At 39.6% G+C, this 14,821-nt stretch overlaps 1 protein-coding gene across 1 annotated transcript in view; it reads left to right on the top strand.

Annotated features, from left to right (window-relative positions):
• LOC128643459 (transmembrane protease serine 9-like) overlaps positions 1–14,821 on the top strand; it is an 81,238-nt gene that overhangs the window by 53,685 nt on the left and 12,732 nt on the right. The window contains exon 9 of the mRNA XM_053696308.1: positions 7,222–7,391. Within this exon, the coding sequence (XP_053552283.1) occupies positions 7,222–7,391 (170 nt within the window). The remainder of the gene's footprint in view (positions 1–7,221; positions 7,392–14,821) is intronic.

Raw genomic sequence — 14,821 nt, 5'->3', positions numbered from 1 at the left:
ATACGCAATTGGCGTAAGGGGATCTGTGGTATGGAAAAGTCGCGGCTGGAAAATGAGCGTTAGACCCTTTCCTGACTGACTCTAAATACCAGCGGGCGGTAAAAAGCAGCGTTAGGAGCCCTTAACGCTGGTTTTGACGGCTAACGCAGAACTCTAAATCTAGACGCATATAAATGCTCTGTAAAATGAAAGGATTAGTCTGAGAATAAAAAGTAGATGTATTTTTTAAAGTTTCATTACCTGTTTCAATATTGACAAAAGAAGTGTAAAGTTTTAGTGTCTATAAAACAATGGGAGCTGCCATGTTTTAACTTAGGTTACCTTCTCCTGTGGCCAATTATGGACAATTATATATAGGTCTGTGTGGAATACAGCAGTGTTCTGCAATTTTATTTCTAACAGGACCTGAAAAACTCACAATTTCAGAATGGAATGATAGGAAAAGGGGACAAAATAAATAATGAAAGCATATTGCTGAGTATTTTTTAATATATATATATATGATTTATCATTTTATATTAAAGGGGTAGATTTATTAATGGTTGAGAGGACATGATTATAGCCAATTGGCTGCTAGCAGGGGGTGTCGATCATCCCGACTGTATGCCTAAAAGGTGGCCGAGAAGTTAGAGAGCAGCAGTCTTAAAACCGCTATTTCTTAACTTCCATTTTTAGGCGAGCCGGAAACGATGGACGTAGAATGCAACATCTACCCCAATGTGTTTAATGTCCCTGCTGGACTATGTCACAGACTACTGTGGTCACTTTATAAAGTACTGGGGCGGGTAGGGTCAGGCCAGCCATCTCAGCGGCAGATTACAGACTGTGTCACTGACTCACTATATACAGTACTGGTGGGTTAAACAGTGTCACTATATATAGTAATAGGGGGTCAGATCATCTAACAGACTGTGGGCACACAGGGTACCTCCTTTTGCCGACATGTAATCTGATTCACATTTTTTTCTGTGCTAAATGTTAAAAAAATAAAATGTATCAATTCACTTTTTTTGGGAAGGTGTGGGGGTGGGAGGGGGCCCTTCTTAGATTCTTGCACCTGGGCCCTGTGGTTTCTAGTTACGCCTCTGGCTGTCGGCATTTATCGATGTGCGGCAGACATGATCGCTACATCGAATAATGCCCGTCCTCACTTTAATAAATCAGCCCCTATGGCCTCTAGTTATCAACGTGTCTACTTACCTGCCTTCGCCGGCCCCAATACGCCCACCTAAGCTCGCCTACCATCGCCGCCGCAGACCTGAATAATCTCGCCAAAGTTATCAATAAAGCTGTCAAAAAGCCGCGCACCAAGTATGGGGCGATGAGCAGCGGACTGTGATAGTTATCACTCATCCGATCTCGCTGCTCTTCGGCTTTTTCCCAGCTTTATTGCTAGCCTTTCACTAAGCACCCACACTAAACTACACTGTTCTACCCTCTATACCGGCGCCCCCGGAGCCCCCGCAACTAAATAAAGTTATTAACCCCTAAACCTCCGCTCCCGGACACCACTGCAACTATAATAAATGTATTAACCCCTAAACCGCCGCTCCCGGGGCCCACCGCCACCTACATTATACCTAGTAACCCCTATCCCGCCCGCCGCCACCTATAATAAATTTATTAACCCCTATCCTGCCGATCCCAGACCCCGCCGCAACTAAATAAATTGTTTAACCCCTAAACCGCCGCTCCCGGACCCCACCGCCACCTATATTAAACTTATTAACCCCTAATCTGCCCCCCCTACACAGTCGCCACCTATAATAAATTTATTAACCCCTATCCTGCCCCCCCTACACCGCCGCCACTATACTAAAATTATTAACCCCTAAACCTAAGTCTAACCCTAACACCCCCCTAACTTAAATATTAATTAAATAAATCTAAATAAATATTACTCTTATTAACTAAATTAATCCTATTTAAAACTAAATACTTACCTTTAAAATAAACCCTAATATAGCTACAATATAAAAAATAATTATATTGTAGCTATTTTAGGATTTATTTTTATTTTACAGCCAACTTTCAATTTATTTTAACTAGGTACAATAGCTATTAAATAGTTATTAACTATTTAATACCTACCTAGTTAAAATAAAGAGAAAATTACCTGTAAAATAAAAACTAACCTAAGTTACAATTACACCTAACACTACACTATACTTAAATACATTATTCCTATTTAAAACTAAATACTTACCTGTAAAATAAACCCTAAGATAGCTACAATGTAATTAATAATTACATTGTAGCTATTTTAGGGTTTATATTTATTTTACAGGTAACTTTGTATTTATTTTAGCTAGTTAGAATAGTTATTAAATAGTTATTAACTATTTAATAACTACCTAGCTAAAAGAAATACAAAATTACCTGTAAAATAAATCCTAACCTAAGTTACAATTAAACCTAACACTACACTATCATTAAATTAATTAAATAAATTACCTACAAATAACTACAATTAAATAAACTAACTAAAGTACAAAAAATAAAAAAGCTAAGTTACAAAAAATAAAAAAAATAAGTTACAAACATTTCAAAAATATTACAACAATTTTAAACTACTTAAACCTAATCTAAGCCCCCTAATAAAATAACAAAGCCCCCCAAAATAAAAAAAATGCCCTACCCTATTCTACATTAAAAAGTTAACAGCTCTATTACCTTACCAGCCCTTAAAAGGGCCTTTTGCGGGGCATGCCCCAAAGAAAACAGCTCTTTTGCCTGTAAAAAAAAAATACAACCCCCCCCAACATTAAAACCCACCACCCACACACCCCTACTCTAACCCAAACCCCCCTTAAAATAAACCTAACACTACCCTCCTGAAGATCATCCTACCTTTAGCCGTCTTCAGCCAGCCGACCCCTGATGGAACAGAAGAGGAGATCCGCAGTGGCAGAAGTCATCATCCAAGGGGCGCTGAAGAAGTCTTCCATCCGATTGAAGTCATCATCCAGGAGGCGTCTTCAATCTTCATCCATCCGGAGCGGAGCGCAGCTATTTTCAGACGAGCCGACGCGGAGCCATCCTCTTCTACCGACAGACTAACGACGAATGACGGTTCCTTTAAGGGACGTCATCCAAGATGGCGTCCCTCGAATTCCGATTGGCTGATAGGATTCTATCAGCCAATCGGAATTAAGGTAGGAAAAATCTGATTGGCTGATTTAATCAGCCAATCAGATTGAAGTTCAATCCAATTGGCTGATCCAATCAGCCAATCAGATTGAGCTCGCATTCTATTGGCTGATCGGAACAGCCAATAGAATGCAAGCTCAATCTGATTGGCTGATCCAATCAGCCAATCAGATTTTTCCTACCTTAATTCCGATTGGCTGATAGAATCCTATCAGCCAATCGGAATTTGAGGGACGCCATCTTGGATGACGTCACTTAAAGGAACTGTCATTCATCGTTAGTCCATTGGTAGAAGAGGATGGCTCCGCGTTGGCTCGTCTGAAGATGGCTCCGCTCCGCTCCGGATGGATGAAGATTGAAGACGCCGCCTGGATGATGACTTCAATCGGATGGAAGACCTCTTCAGTGCCCCTTGGATGATGACTTCAATCGGATGGAAGACTTCTTCAGCGCCCCTTGGATGATGACTTCTGCCGCTGCGGATCTCCTCTTCTGTTCCATCGGTGGTCGGCTGGCTGAAGACGGCTAAAGGTAGGATGATCTTCAGGGGGGTAGTGTTAGGTTTATTTTAAGGGGGGTTTGGGTTAGAGTAGGGGTGTGTGGGTGGTGGGTTTTAATGTTGGGGGGGGTTGTATTTTTTTTTTTACAGGCAAAAGAGCTGTTTTCTTTGGGGCATGCCCCACAAAAGGCCCTTTTAAGGGCTGGTAAGGTAATAGAGCTGTTAACTTTTTAATGTAGAATAGGGTAGGGCATTTTTTTTATTTTGGGGGGCTTTGTTATTTTATTAGGGGGCTTAGATTAGGTGTAAGTAGTTTAAAATTGTTGTAATATTTTTGAAATGTTTGTAACTTATTTTTTTTATTTTTTGTAACTTAGCTTTTTTTATTTTTTTTTACTTTAGTTAGTTTATTTAATTGTATTTAATTGTAGTTATTTGTAGGTAATTTATTTAATTAATTTAATGATAGTGTAGTGTTAGGTTTAATTGTAACTTACGTTAGGATTTATTTTACAGGTAATTTTGTATTTCTTTTAGCTAGGTAGTTATTAAATAGTTAATAACTATTTAATAACTATTCTAACTAGCTAAAATAAATACAAAGTTACCTGTAAAATAAATATAAACCCTAAAATAGCTACAATGTAATTATTAATTACATTGTAGCTATCTTAGGGTTTATTTTACAGGTAAGTATTTAGTTTTTAATAGGAATAATGTATTTAAGTATAGTGTAGTGTTAGGTGTAATTGTAACTTAGGTTAGTTTTTATTTTACAGGTAATTTTCTCTTTATTTTAACTAGGTAGGTATTAAATAGTTAATAACTATTTAATAGCTATTGTACCTAGTTAAAATAAATTGAAAGTTGGCTGTAAAATAAAAATAAATCCTAAAATAGCTACAATATAATTATTATTTATATTGTAGCTATATTAGGGTTTATTTTAAAGGTAAGTATTTAGTTTTAAATAGGATTAATTTAGTTAATAAGAGTAATATTTATTTAGATTTATTTAATTAATATTTAAGTTAGGGGGGTGTTAGGGTTAGACTTAGGTTTAGGGGTTAATAATTTTATTATAGTGGCGGTGGTGTAGGGGCGCAGGATAGGGGTTAATAGGTATTATGTAGGTGGCGGCGGGGTCCGGGAGCGGCGGTTTAGGGGTTAACATATTTATTATAGTGGCGGCGGGGTCCGGGAGTGGCGGTTTAGGGGTTAATCAGTTTATTATAGTGGCGGTGGGCTCCTGGAGCGGCGGTTTAGGGGGTAATACATTTATTTAGTTGCGGCGGTGTAGGGGGGGGGACAGATTAGGGGTGTTTAGACTCGGGGTACATGTTAGGGTGTTAGGTGCAGACATCTCCCATAGGAATCAATGGGATGTCGGGCAGCAGCGAACATGAACTTTCGCTATGGTCAGACTCCCATTGATTCCTATGGGATCCGCCGCCTCCAGGGCGGCGGGTTGAAAACCAGGTACGCTGGGCCGGAAAAGTGCCGAGCGTACCTGCTAGTTTTTTGATAACTAGCAAAAGTAGTCAGATTGTGCCGAACTTGTGTGCGGAACATCTGGAGTGACGTAAGAATCGATCTGTGTCGGACTGAGTCCGGCGGATCGAAGCTTACGTCACTAAATTCTACTTTTGCCGGTCTCTAGCCTTTGATAACTAAGGCGAATCAGCCTCGCCACAAATACGCTGTGGAATTCCAGCGTATTTGAGGTTGACGGCTTGATAACTAGGGGCCTGTAAGTCTATAGTAGTAGTAGATAATTACATAAATGCCATAACATCTTATTTCTCTTCTGCTTCACTTCTAATGACTGATTTTGAGGAAGGCAGTGATATAACAAAATGCATTGGCCTTTATTCAATAACACTCACATTGTCTCTGAGAATTGTTCCTACTATCCAGCAAGACTACTGCACCACAACTAAACACACATGAATATTTAATAACTACGCACATTTACAAGATCTGTTTCCTGCTGTAATTCTTTTTTTAATATAAATGAATGATTGTTGTTGCCTGTTAGCCATTCTTATTGGCTGTGTGAGCTATACTGGGGCACTTAACATATCTATATACAGTATATTATGTCAGTAACGCCCACTAAAAAAGAAAGGTAAAGCGAGGCGCCCCTTTACATTCTAACCAATTTAGCCTACAGGAAACTGAGCTTCAGTGGGATTTAGGACTATACTGCTTTTGTTAGTGACAAAGGGCTACAGAATTGTGCGGAGCTATACAAATAAATCATAATAATAATAATACTAATAATAATAATAATAATAATAATGATAATAATAATAATAATGATAATAATGATAATAATAATAATAATAATAATGATAATAATAATAATAATGATGATGATGATAATAATAATAATGATAATAATAATAATAATAATAATAATAATAATAATAATAATGATGATAATAATAATAATAATAATAATAATAATAATAATAATAAAGATAATGATAATAATAATAATGATGATGATATGACCTTGTGTGGTCTTTAACTTCTGGTACCATATAGAGCACATACTGAAGATTAATATTCCATGGTTTATATAAAGAATTGCCCTATTTGTGGGTTTTTCTTTCTTTCTATGGTTTTGTACAACAGGGATTTGAGTGATAACTAGAAGACATTGTGAGAGGTTGCTGCAGAAGGAAACTATTGATATTTACATATTCATTGTTAAAGGGACACTGAACCCAATTTTTTTAATTTTATGATTCAGATAGAGCATGCCATTTTTAATTGACTTTCTAATTTACTCCTATTATCAATTTTTCTTCATTCTCTTGGTATCTTTATTTGAAAAAGCAGAAATGAAAGCAGATAGCCCATTTTTTGGTTCAGACCCTGAATAGCGTTTGCCGATTGGTGGCTACATTTAGCCACCAATCGGCAAGCGCTACCCAGGCGCTGACCCAAAGATGGGCCGGCTCGTAAGCTTACATTCCTGCTTTTTTCAAATAAAGATACCAAGAGAACAAAGCAAAAATGATAATAGGAATAAATTAGAAAGTTGTTATCAATGTCTGTCCGACATGATACGCTGTAGCGCATCATGTCCGACAGACATTGCTGAATGCTGACAGCGTATTTGGCCTGTATGGGGCCTATTTATGTTGCTGCGAACAGACATTATCCGATATTGCGGATCATGTCCACTACTCATCGATAAATGCAGACAGCATATGCTCTTGGCATTTATCATTGCTGGTGGAATGCCGCCTCCTGCAGATTCGCGGCCAATCAGCCGCTAGCAGGGGGTGTCAATCAACGTATTTGATCGGGTTGATTTCTGTCCGCCGCCTCAGAGCAGGCGGAAAGGTTATGGAGCAGCGGTCTTTCAACCGCTGCTTCATAAATTCTGTTTCCCACGAGCCTTCAGGCTCGCCGGAAACACAGGGCATCAAGCACCATACGGAACTTGATAAATATGCCCCATTATCTGAATCATGAAAGAAAAAAATTTGAGTTCAGTTTCCTTCTAAGTCATTGTAGCTGTCTTGTGATTTTACATTAAGTCTATTCTCTGCCCACAGTCAGTCTGCCTGATCCACAAACTCTGCAGGAAGTACAGGTTCCGCTGATTGACGCAGGAGCGTGTGACAACCTTTATCACATCAAGTCTAGTACCAGTGCATATACAAAGATTATTCTTGGTGACATGATCTGTGCGGGTTTTATAAAGGGAGGAAAAGACTCCTGCCAGGTGAGTGATCTATCGTTAAAGAGAATTCTTCATGATTTAGTCTGCAAGTAAAAAAAATACTTTCCAACAACGTGCTAGAAATCGAGTGGTACGCTAACTGTTGCACGGCAGGAAAAGGGGTTTATTACGGCTCTTTGCGCAGATCGGAAGTAGTGTGTGTATTACAGGTTGAAAGGAAATGTGTTTGCTTGAGTGCAATTTAATTTAACCGGTGTTGGGACAGCGCAACTTCAGAGCTTTGGTTAACTGTTATGCTCGACTAAAAAATTGCACACAACACATCAAACATATTTAAAAGTAAAGTTACACTCATAATAACACTATCGAATAAAAATATTTAAAAAAAAATGCAATACAAAATGAGGTCTAAGGTGTTAGAATAAAAAGGCTGCAAAGGGCTTTAACATATAGATACAAAAAATGAATCTCTAAATATATATATATCTTCGAGACATCCGACACCTGACATTTCTCTGATGGTTGGAGACTCTATTCTCAACACCTCACCTCAGGTCCGCTGCCTTGGGCTCACACTAGACTCAGAACTCACATTCAACCCACATATACAAACGCTTACCAAATCCTGCCGTTCACACCTACGCAACATTTCCAGAATTTGTCCCTTCCTTACTCAAAAAACTACAAAAATACTTATTCATTCCCTCATCCTGTCATGCATTGATTATTGCAATCTACTCTTAAATGGCCTTCCAAAACACCGCCTCTCCTCCCTCCAATCTATTATGAATGCTTCTGCTAGACTCATCCACCTAAGTCGACGATCTACATCAGCTGCTCCGCTCTGCCAGTCTCTACACTGGCTCCCCATACACTCCAGAATACAATTTAAAGTATTAGCCCTAACCTACAAAGCACTCAACAGTCTAACTCCCAACTATATTTCCTCTCTCATCGTGAAATACTCCCCATCCCATCCTCTTCGATCAACCTCTGACCTACGTCTCTACACTCCTGTTATCTCTACATCCCACTCCCGCCTCCAAGACTTCGCACGTGCTGCTCCTGTCCTCTGGAACTCTCTACCCCGCTCCATCAGACTGTCTCCAACCTTATATAGCTTCAGACGATCCTTGAAAACCCACCTATTCAGAGAGGCGTACCATCTCTCCTCCATCCCGCATCCGAACCAAACTAATACATGAACTGCCTGACTCAATGCTGCAAATACAACCGATGTAACAAGCTACCCCAACCTTATGTCTCTGCACCCTTAACCTATAGACTGTGAGCTCTCCGGAGCAGGGCCCTTTTCCTCCTGTGCTAGATTTGTTTAGTCTTGTTATGTTTTGTATTTTATCACAAATTCTTGTCATTGTATAGCCCTATCATTGTACCCAGCGGAATTTGGCGGCGCTATACAAATAAATAATAATAATAATAATATATATATATATAAGTGTATACATATGTATTTATGTCTTTATATGTGTATATATGTATTAGCAGACATATATAATAATAACAACTGCCGATTTGGTAAATTCCAAGAGCGAGCGCTGAAAAAGCGCTTTGAGTCCCACTGGGAGAAAGGCGCTATATAAATATTAGTTATTATTATTATATATACACATATAAACACATAGATACACACATATCTAGACATATACAGTATCTCACAAAAGTGAGTACACCCCTCACATTTTTGTAAATATTTTATTATATCTTTTCATGTGACAACACTGAAGAAATGACACTTTGCTACAATGTAAAGTAGTGAGTGTACAGCCTGTATAACAGTGTTAATTTGCTGTCCCCTCAAAATATCTCAACACACAGCCATTAAAGGGCCAGTTTACACAGCAATCACCAGTTTATGCCCATAAAGGAAATACAGTGACTAAGGAAAATATACATATACTGTATAGTTCAACTTGCTAACTATATGTTTAGCAAATGTTAGCTTTTTATTCCTGCTTCTGTCACTATTACCCACGGTGCTGGCACTCCCCCATGAAAGGGCTGAGCTGTGCTTTAGTCTAGCACGCCCACTCTCCAATCATAGGCTATATGCAAATTCCTATGTCAAATGAGCATTAGAAATTTGCCTGCACAACAAATCCTCTCTAATCCCTGTTAAACAGTAAAAATACATCATTTTTAAAATTTCCTATGTGTAATAAAAGGCAGAGCTTTGACTGCAGACATTGGCCTCTAGTTATCAAGCTCCGTACGTACCTGCCTTCACCGGCCCCAATACGCTCGCCTAAGCTCTCCTACCATCGCCGCCGCGGACCTGAATACGTTCGCCAAAGTTATCAAAAAAGCTGTCAAAAAGCCGTGCACCAAGTACGGGGCGATGAGCAGTGGACTGTGATAGTTATCACTCATCCGATCTCGCTGCTCTTCGGCTTTTCTACAGCTTTATTGATAAGCTGTCACTAAGCACTCACACTATACTATACTGTTCTACCCCCTATACCGCCACCCCCGGAGTCCCCCGCAACTAAATAAAGTTATTAACCCCTAAACCGCCGCTCCTAGACCCCGCCACAACTATAATAAATGTATTAACCCCTAAACCGCCACTCACGGACCCCTCCGTCACCTACATAATACCTATTAACCCCTATCCTGCCCCCTCTATACCGCCGCCACCTATAATAAATTTATTAACCCCCATCCTGCGGATCCCGTACCCCGCCGCAACTAAATAAATTGTTTAACCCCTAAACCGCCGCTCCCGGACCCCACCGCCACCTATATATTAAACGTATTAACCCCTAATCTACCCCCCTACACCGTCGCCACCTATAATAAAATTATTAACCCCTAAACCTAAGTCTAACACTAACCCTAACACCCCCTAACTTAAATATTAATTAAATAAATCTAAATAATATTACTCTTATTAAATTAATTATTCCTATTTAAAACTAAATACTTACCTATAAAATAAACCCTAATATAGCTACAATGTAATTAATAATTACATTGTAGCTATTTTAGGATTTATATTTATTTTACAGGTAACTTTGTATTTATTTTAACTAGGTACAATAGTTATTAAATAGTTATTAACTATTTAATAACTACCTAGCTAAAAGAAATACAAAATTACCTGTAAAATAAATCCTAACCTAAGTTACAATTAAACCTAACACTACACTATCATTAAATTAATGAAATAAATTAGCTACCAATACCTACAATTAAATACAATTAAATAAACTAAACAAAACACTAAATTACAGAAAATATTTTTTTTTTACAAGAATGTTAAACTAATTACACCTAATCTAAGCCCCCTAATAAAATAAAAAAAATAAAAATAATAAAAGTCCCTACCCTAATCTACATTACAAAGTAATCAGCTCTTTTACAAGCCCTTAAAGGGGCTTTTTGCGGGGCATTGCCCCAAAGTAATCAGCTCTTTTACCTGTAAAAAAAATACAACCCCCCCAACATTAAAACCCACCACCCACATACCCCTACTCTAACCCACCCAAACTCCCCTTAAATAAACCTAACACTACCCCCCTGAAGATCTCCCTACATTGAGTCGTGTTCACCCAGCCGGGCCGAAGTCATCATCCAAGGGGTGCTGAAGAGGTCTTCCATCCAATAGAAGTCATCATCCAAGGGGCGCTGAAGAGGTCTTCCATCCGATAGAAGTCTTCATCCAGGCGGCGTCTTCAATCTTCATCCATCCGGAGCGGAGCGGAGCCATCTTCTTCCCAGCCGACGCGGATCCATCCTCTTCAACCGACGCCTACTCGCCGAATGAAGGTTCCCTTTAAGGGACGTCATCCAAGATGGCGTCCCTCGAATTCCGATTGGCTGATAGGATTCTATCAGCCAATCGGAATTAAGGTAGGAAAAATCTGATTGGCTGATTCAATCAGCCAATCAGATTCAAGTTCAATCGGATTGGCTGATCCAATCAGCCAATTAGATTGAGCTCGCATTCTATTGGCTGTTCCGATCATTATTTTTTTTATTTTTTTTTATTTTATTAGGGGGCTTAGATTAGGTGTAATTAGTTTAACATTCTTGTAATTTTTTTTTATTTTCTGTAATTTAGTGTTTTTTTTTTGTAATTTAGTTTAGTTTATTTAATTGTATTTAATTGTAGGTATTGGTAGATAATTTATTTAATTAATTTAATGATAGTGTAGTGTTAGGTTTAATTGTAACTTAGGTTAGGATTTATTTTACAGGTAATTTTGTATTTCTTTTAGCTAGGTAGTTATTAAATAGTTAAAAACTATTTAATAGCTATTGTACCTAGTTAAAATAAATATAAAGTTACCTGTAAAATAAAAATAAATCCTAAAATAGCTACAATATAATTATTAGTTATATTGTAGCTATCTTAGGGTTTATTTTATAGGTAAGTATTTAGTTTTAAATAGGATTAATTTAGTTAATAAGAGTAATTTTTATTTAGATTTATTAAAATAATATTTAAGTTAGGGGGGTGTTAGGGTTAGGGTTAGACTTAGGTTTAGGGGTTAATTAGTTTAATATAGATGGCGGCGGTATAGGGGGGCAGGATAGGGGTTAATAAATTTATTATAGGTGGCAACGGTGTAGGGGGGCAGATTAGGGGTTAATAAGTTTAATATAGGTGGTGGCGGGGTCCGGGAGCGGCGGTTTAGGGGTTAAACAATTTATTTAGTTGCGGCGGGGTACGGGATCGGCAGGATAGGGGTTAAGAAATTTATTATAGTTGCGGCGGGGTCCGGGGGGAGCGGCGGTTTAGGGGTTAATAAGATTATTAGAGTGGCGGTGGGCTCCGGGAGCGGCGGTTTTGGGGTTAACATGTTTAATATAGGTGGTGGCGGTGTAGGGGGGCAGATTAGGGGTGTTTAGACTCGGGGTACATGTTAGGGTGTTAGGTGCAGACGTTTCCCATAGGAATCAATGGGATGTCGGGCAGCAGCGAACATGAACTTTCACTATGGTCAGACTCCCATTGATTCCTATGGGATCCGCCGCCTCCAGGGCGGCGGATTCAAAACCAGGTACGCTGGGCCGGAAAAGTGCCGAGTGTACCTGCTAGGAATTTGATAACTTTCAAAAGTAGTCAGATTGTGCCGAACTTGCGTTCGGCACATCTGGAGTGACTTCAGAATAGATCTGTGTCGGACTTAGTCCGGCGGATCGAAGCTTACGTCACAAAATTCTACTTTTGCCGGTGTGTAGGGCTTGATAACTTAGGCGAATCAGCCTCGCCACAAATACGCTGCGGAATTCCAGCGTATTTGAGGTTGACGGCTTGATAACTAGAGGCCATTGGCTCTGTAAGATTGATGAGACTGGGACAGGCTGAAGAACAGCAAGACAAGCAGAGAGATCACTTCAGCTAAACTTCTCACAGTGTGTAGTGAGCATATCAGGAGGACTACGTACTTGTTACAACACAGACATCATTTGACCTGAAATTCTTACCTCTGTATTTGTGCAGACAACGTATGTATTTCTGCAGTGAGAATGTTTTGTTGCAAGTACGTAGTCCTCCTGATATGCTCACTACACGCTGTGAGAAGTTTATCTGAAGTGATCTCTCTGCTTGTCTTGCCATTCTCAGTCTCTCATACATCTTACAGAGCTGATGTCTGCAGTCAAAGCTCTGACTTTTATTACACATAGGAATTTTTAGCAGGTAATGCAGGGCAGCCACGGCATCTGAGCAAGTAAACAGCTATACAATGTCGGGTACAGCTTATCAGGCAGCTTGTTGCAAAAGCTTTAGGAGAGGACAGCACATGCACAATGCACTGAGGGCGAGTAACAGCAGACTGGCCGTGCGGCCAGAACATTTTCTAAGGGGTTTAGGCAAAGTGCATTGTATACAGACATTTCAAAAAAATATTTCTAAATACAGAGCATGATTAAAACAGAATGTTCAGCACCACTATACTCAACTTTTCCTGCTATGTGTTTAAAAATTGAACACTTTTTGGGTAAACTGTCCCTTTAATGTCTACACCGTTGGCAACAAAAGTGAGTACACTCCTAAGTGGAAATGTCCAAATTGGGCCCAAAGTGTCAATATTTTGTGGGGCCACCATTATTTTCCAGCACTGCCTTAACCCTCTTGGAGTTCACCAGAGCTTCACAGGTTGCCACTAATGTCCTCTTCCACTCCTCCATGACGACATCACGGAGCTGGTGGATGTTAGAGACCTTGCGTTCTCCCTCCTTCCATTTGAGGATGCCCCACAGATGCTCAATAGGGTTTAGGTCTGGAGACAAGCTTGTCCAGTCCATCACCTTTACCCTCAGCTTCTTTAGCAAGACAGTGGTCGTATTGGAGGTGTGTTTGGGGTCGTTATCATGTTGGAATACTGCCCTGCGGCCCAGTCTCCGAAGGGTGGGGATCATGCTCTGCTTTAGTATGTCACAGTACATGTTGGCATTCATGGTTCCCTCAATGAACTGTAGCTCCCCAGTGTCCGCAGGGCTGCAGCACTCATGCAGGCCCAGACCATGACACTCCCACCACCATGCTTGACTGTAGGAAAGACACACTTGTCTTTGTACTCCTCACCTGGTTGCCACCACATATGCTTGACACCATCTGAACCAAATAAGTTTATCTTGGTCTTATCGGACCACAGTAAAAGAAAAAAGAGGAGCGCTGAAAACACGGATAAAATGTAATCTAAATGAACATAGACAATGTAACATATATTAGTAAGACTCACACATAATAGATACAAGAATGCAATGCATATAGTAATAATATATAAAAAATGATATAAAATGGGACGTTTCCCTTAATCAATAATAAAAGAGGTTAAAATAAATATTAGCCAGAATCAATAATAGAAGCCAATATCAATAGTAGAAACCCAGGTTGATATAGTCTCTAGACACAATCAAATACATATATTCTGAGCAATACATATATCGCCAAACAACCACCAATAGGGAGGGGGCAAGCGCTGAATAGCGCACGGACAACAAAGTCCCGATTTGTCACATTAAGGACCGCCAAAGGTAAAGTACCTTTAACATCAGATAGACCACTTGTGGAGGTGCTTGTACTGCAGTTCGTTTTTGCGGTTCCTCTCAGCGGCTCCATCCACATCCAGGAGGACAACCTGTAACGGCTACTGCAGTGTGTAGATCACGTGACTCTGTTTCCATCACATATAGCGATTATGGCCAATTTTTCCAATATCGGACCACAGGACATGGTTCCAGTAATCTTCATCAAACTGTTTGCGGGCTTTCTTGTGCATCATCTTTAGAAGATGCTTCCTTCTGGGACGACAGCCATGCAGACCGATTTGATGCAGTGTGCGGCATATGGTCTGAGCACTGACAGGCTGATCCCCCACCCCTTCAACATCTGCAGCAATGCTGGCAGCACTCATACATCTATTTCCCAAAGACAACCTCTGGATCTGACGCTGAGCACGTGCACTCAACTTCTTTGGTCGACCATGGCGAGGCCTGTT

The sequence above is a fragment of the Bombina bombina genome, unplaced genomic scaffold (assembly GCF_027579735.1).
Source record: "Bombina bombina isolate aBomBom1 unplaced genomic scaffold, aBomBom1.pri scaffold_940, whole genome shotgun sequence".
Taxonomy (NCBI): domain Eukaryota; kingdom Metazoa; phylum Chordata; class Amphibia; order Anura; family Bombinatoridae; genus Bombina; species Bombina bombina.
The sequence above is the reverse complement of the archived record's forward strand: the minus strand, read 5'-3'. Positions and strand labels throughout refer to the sequence as shown.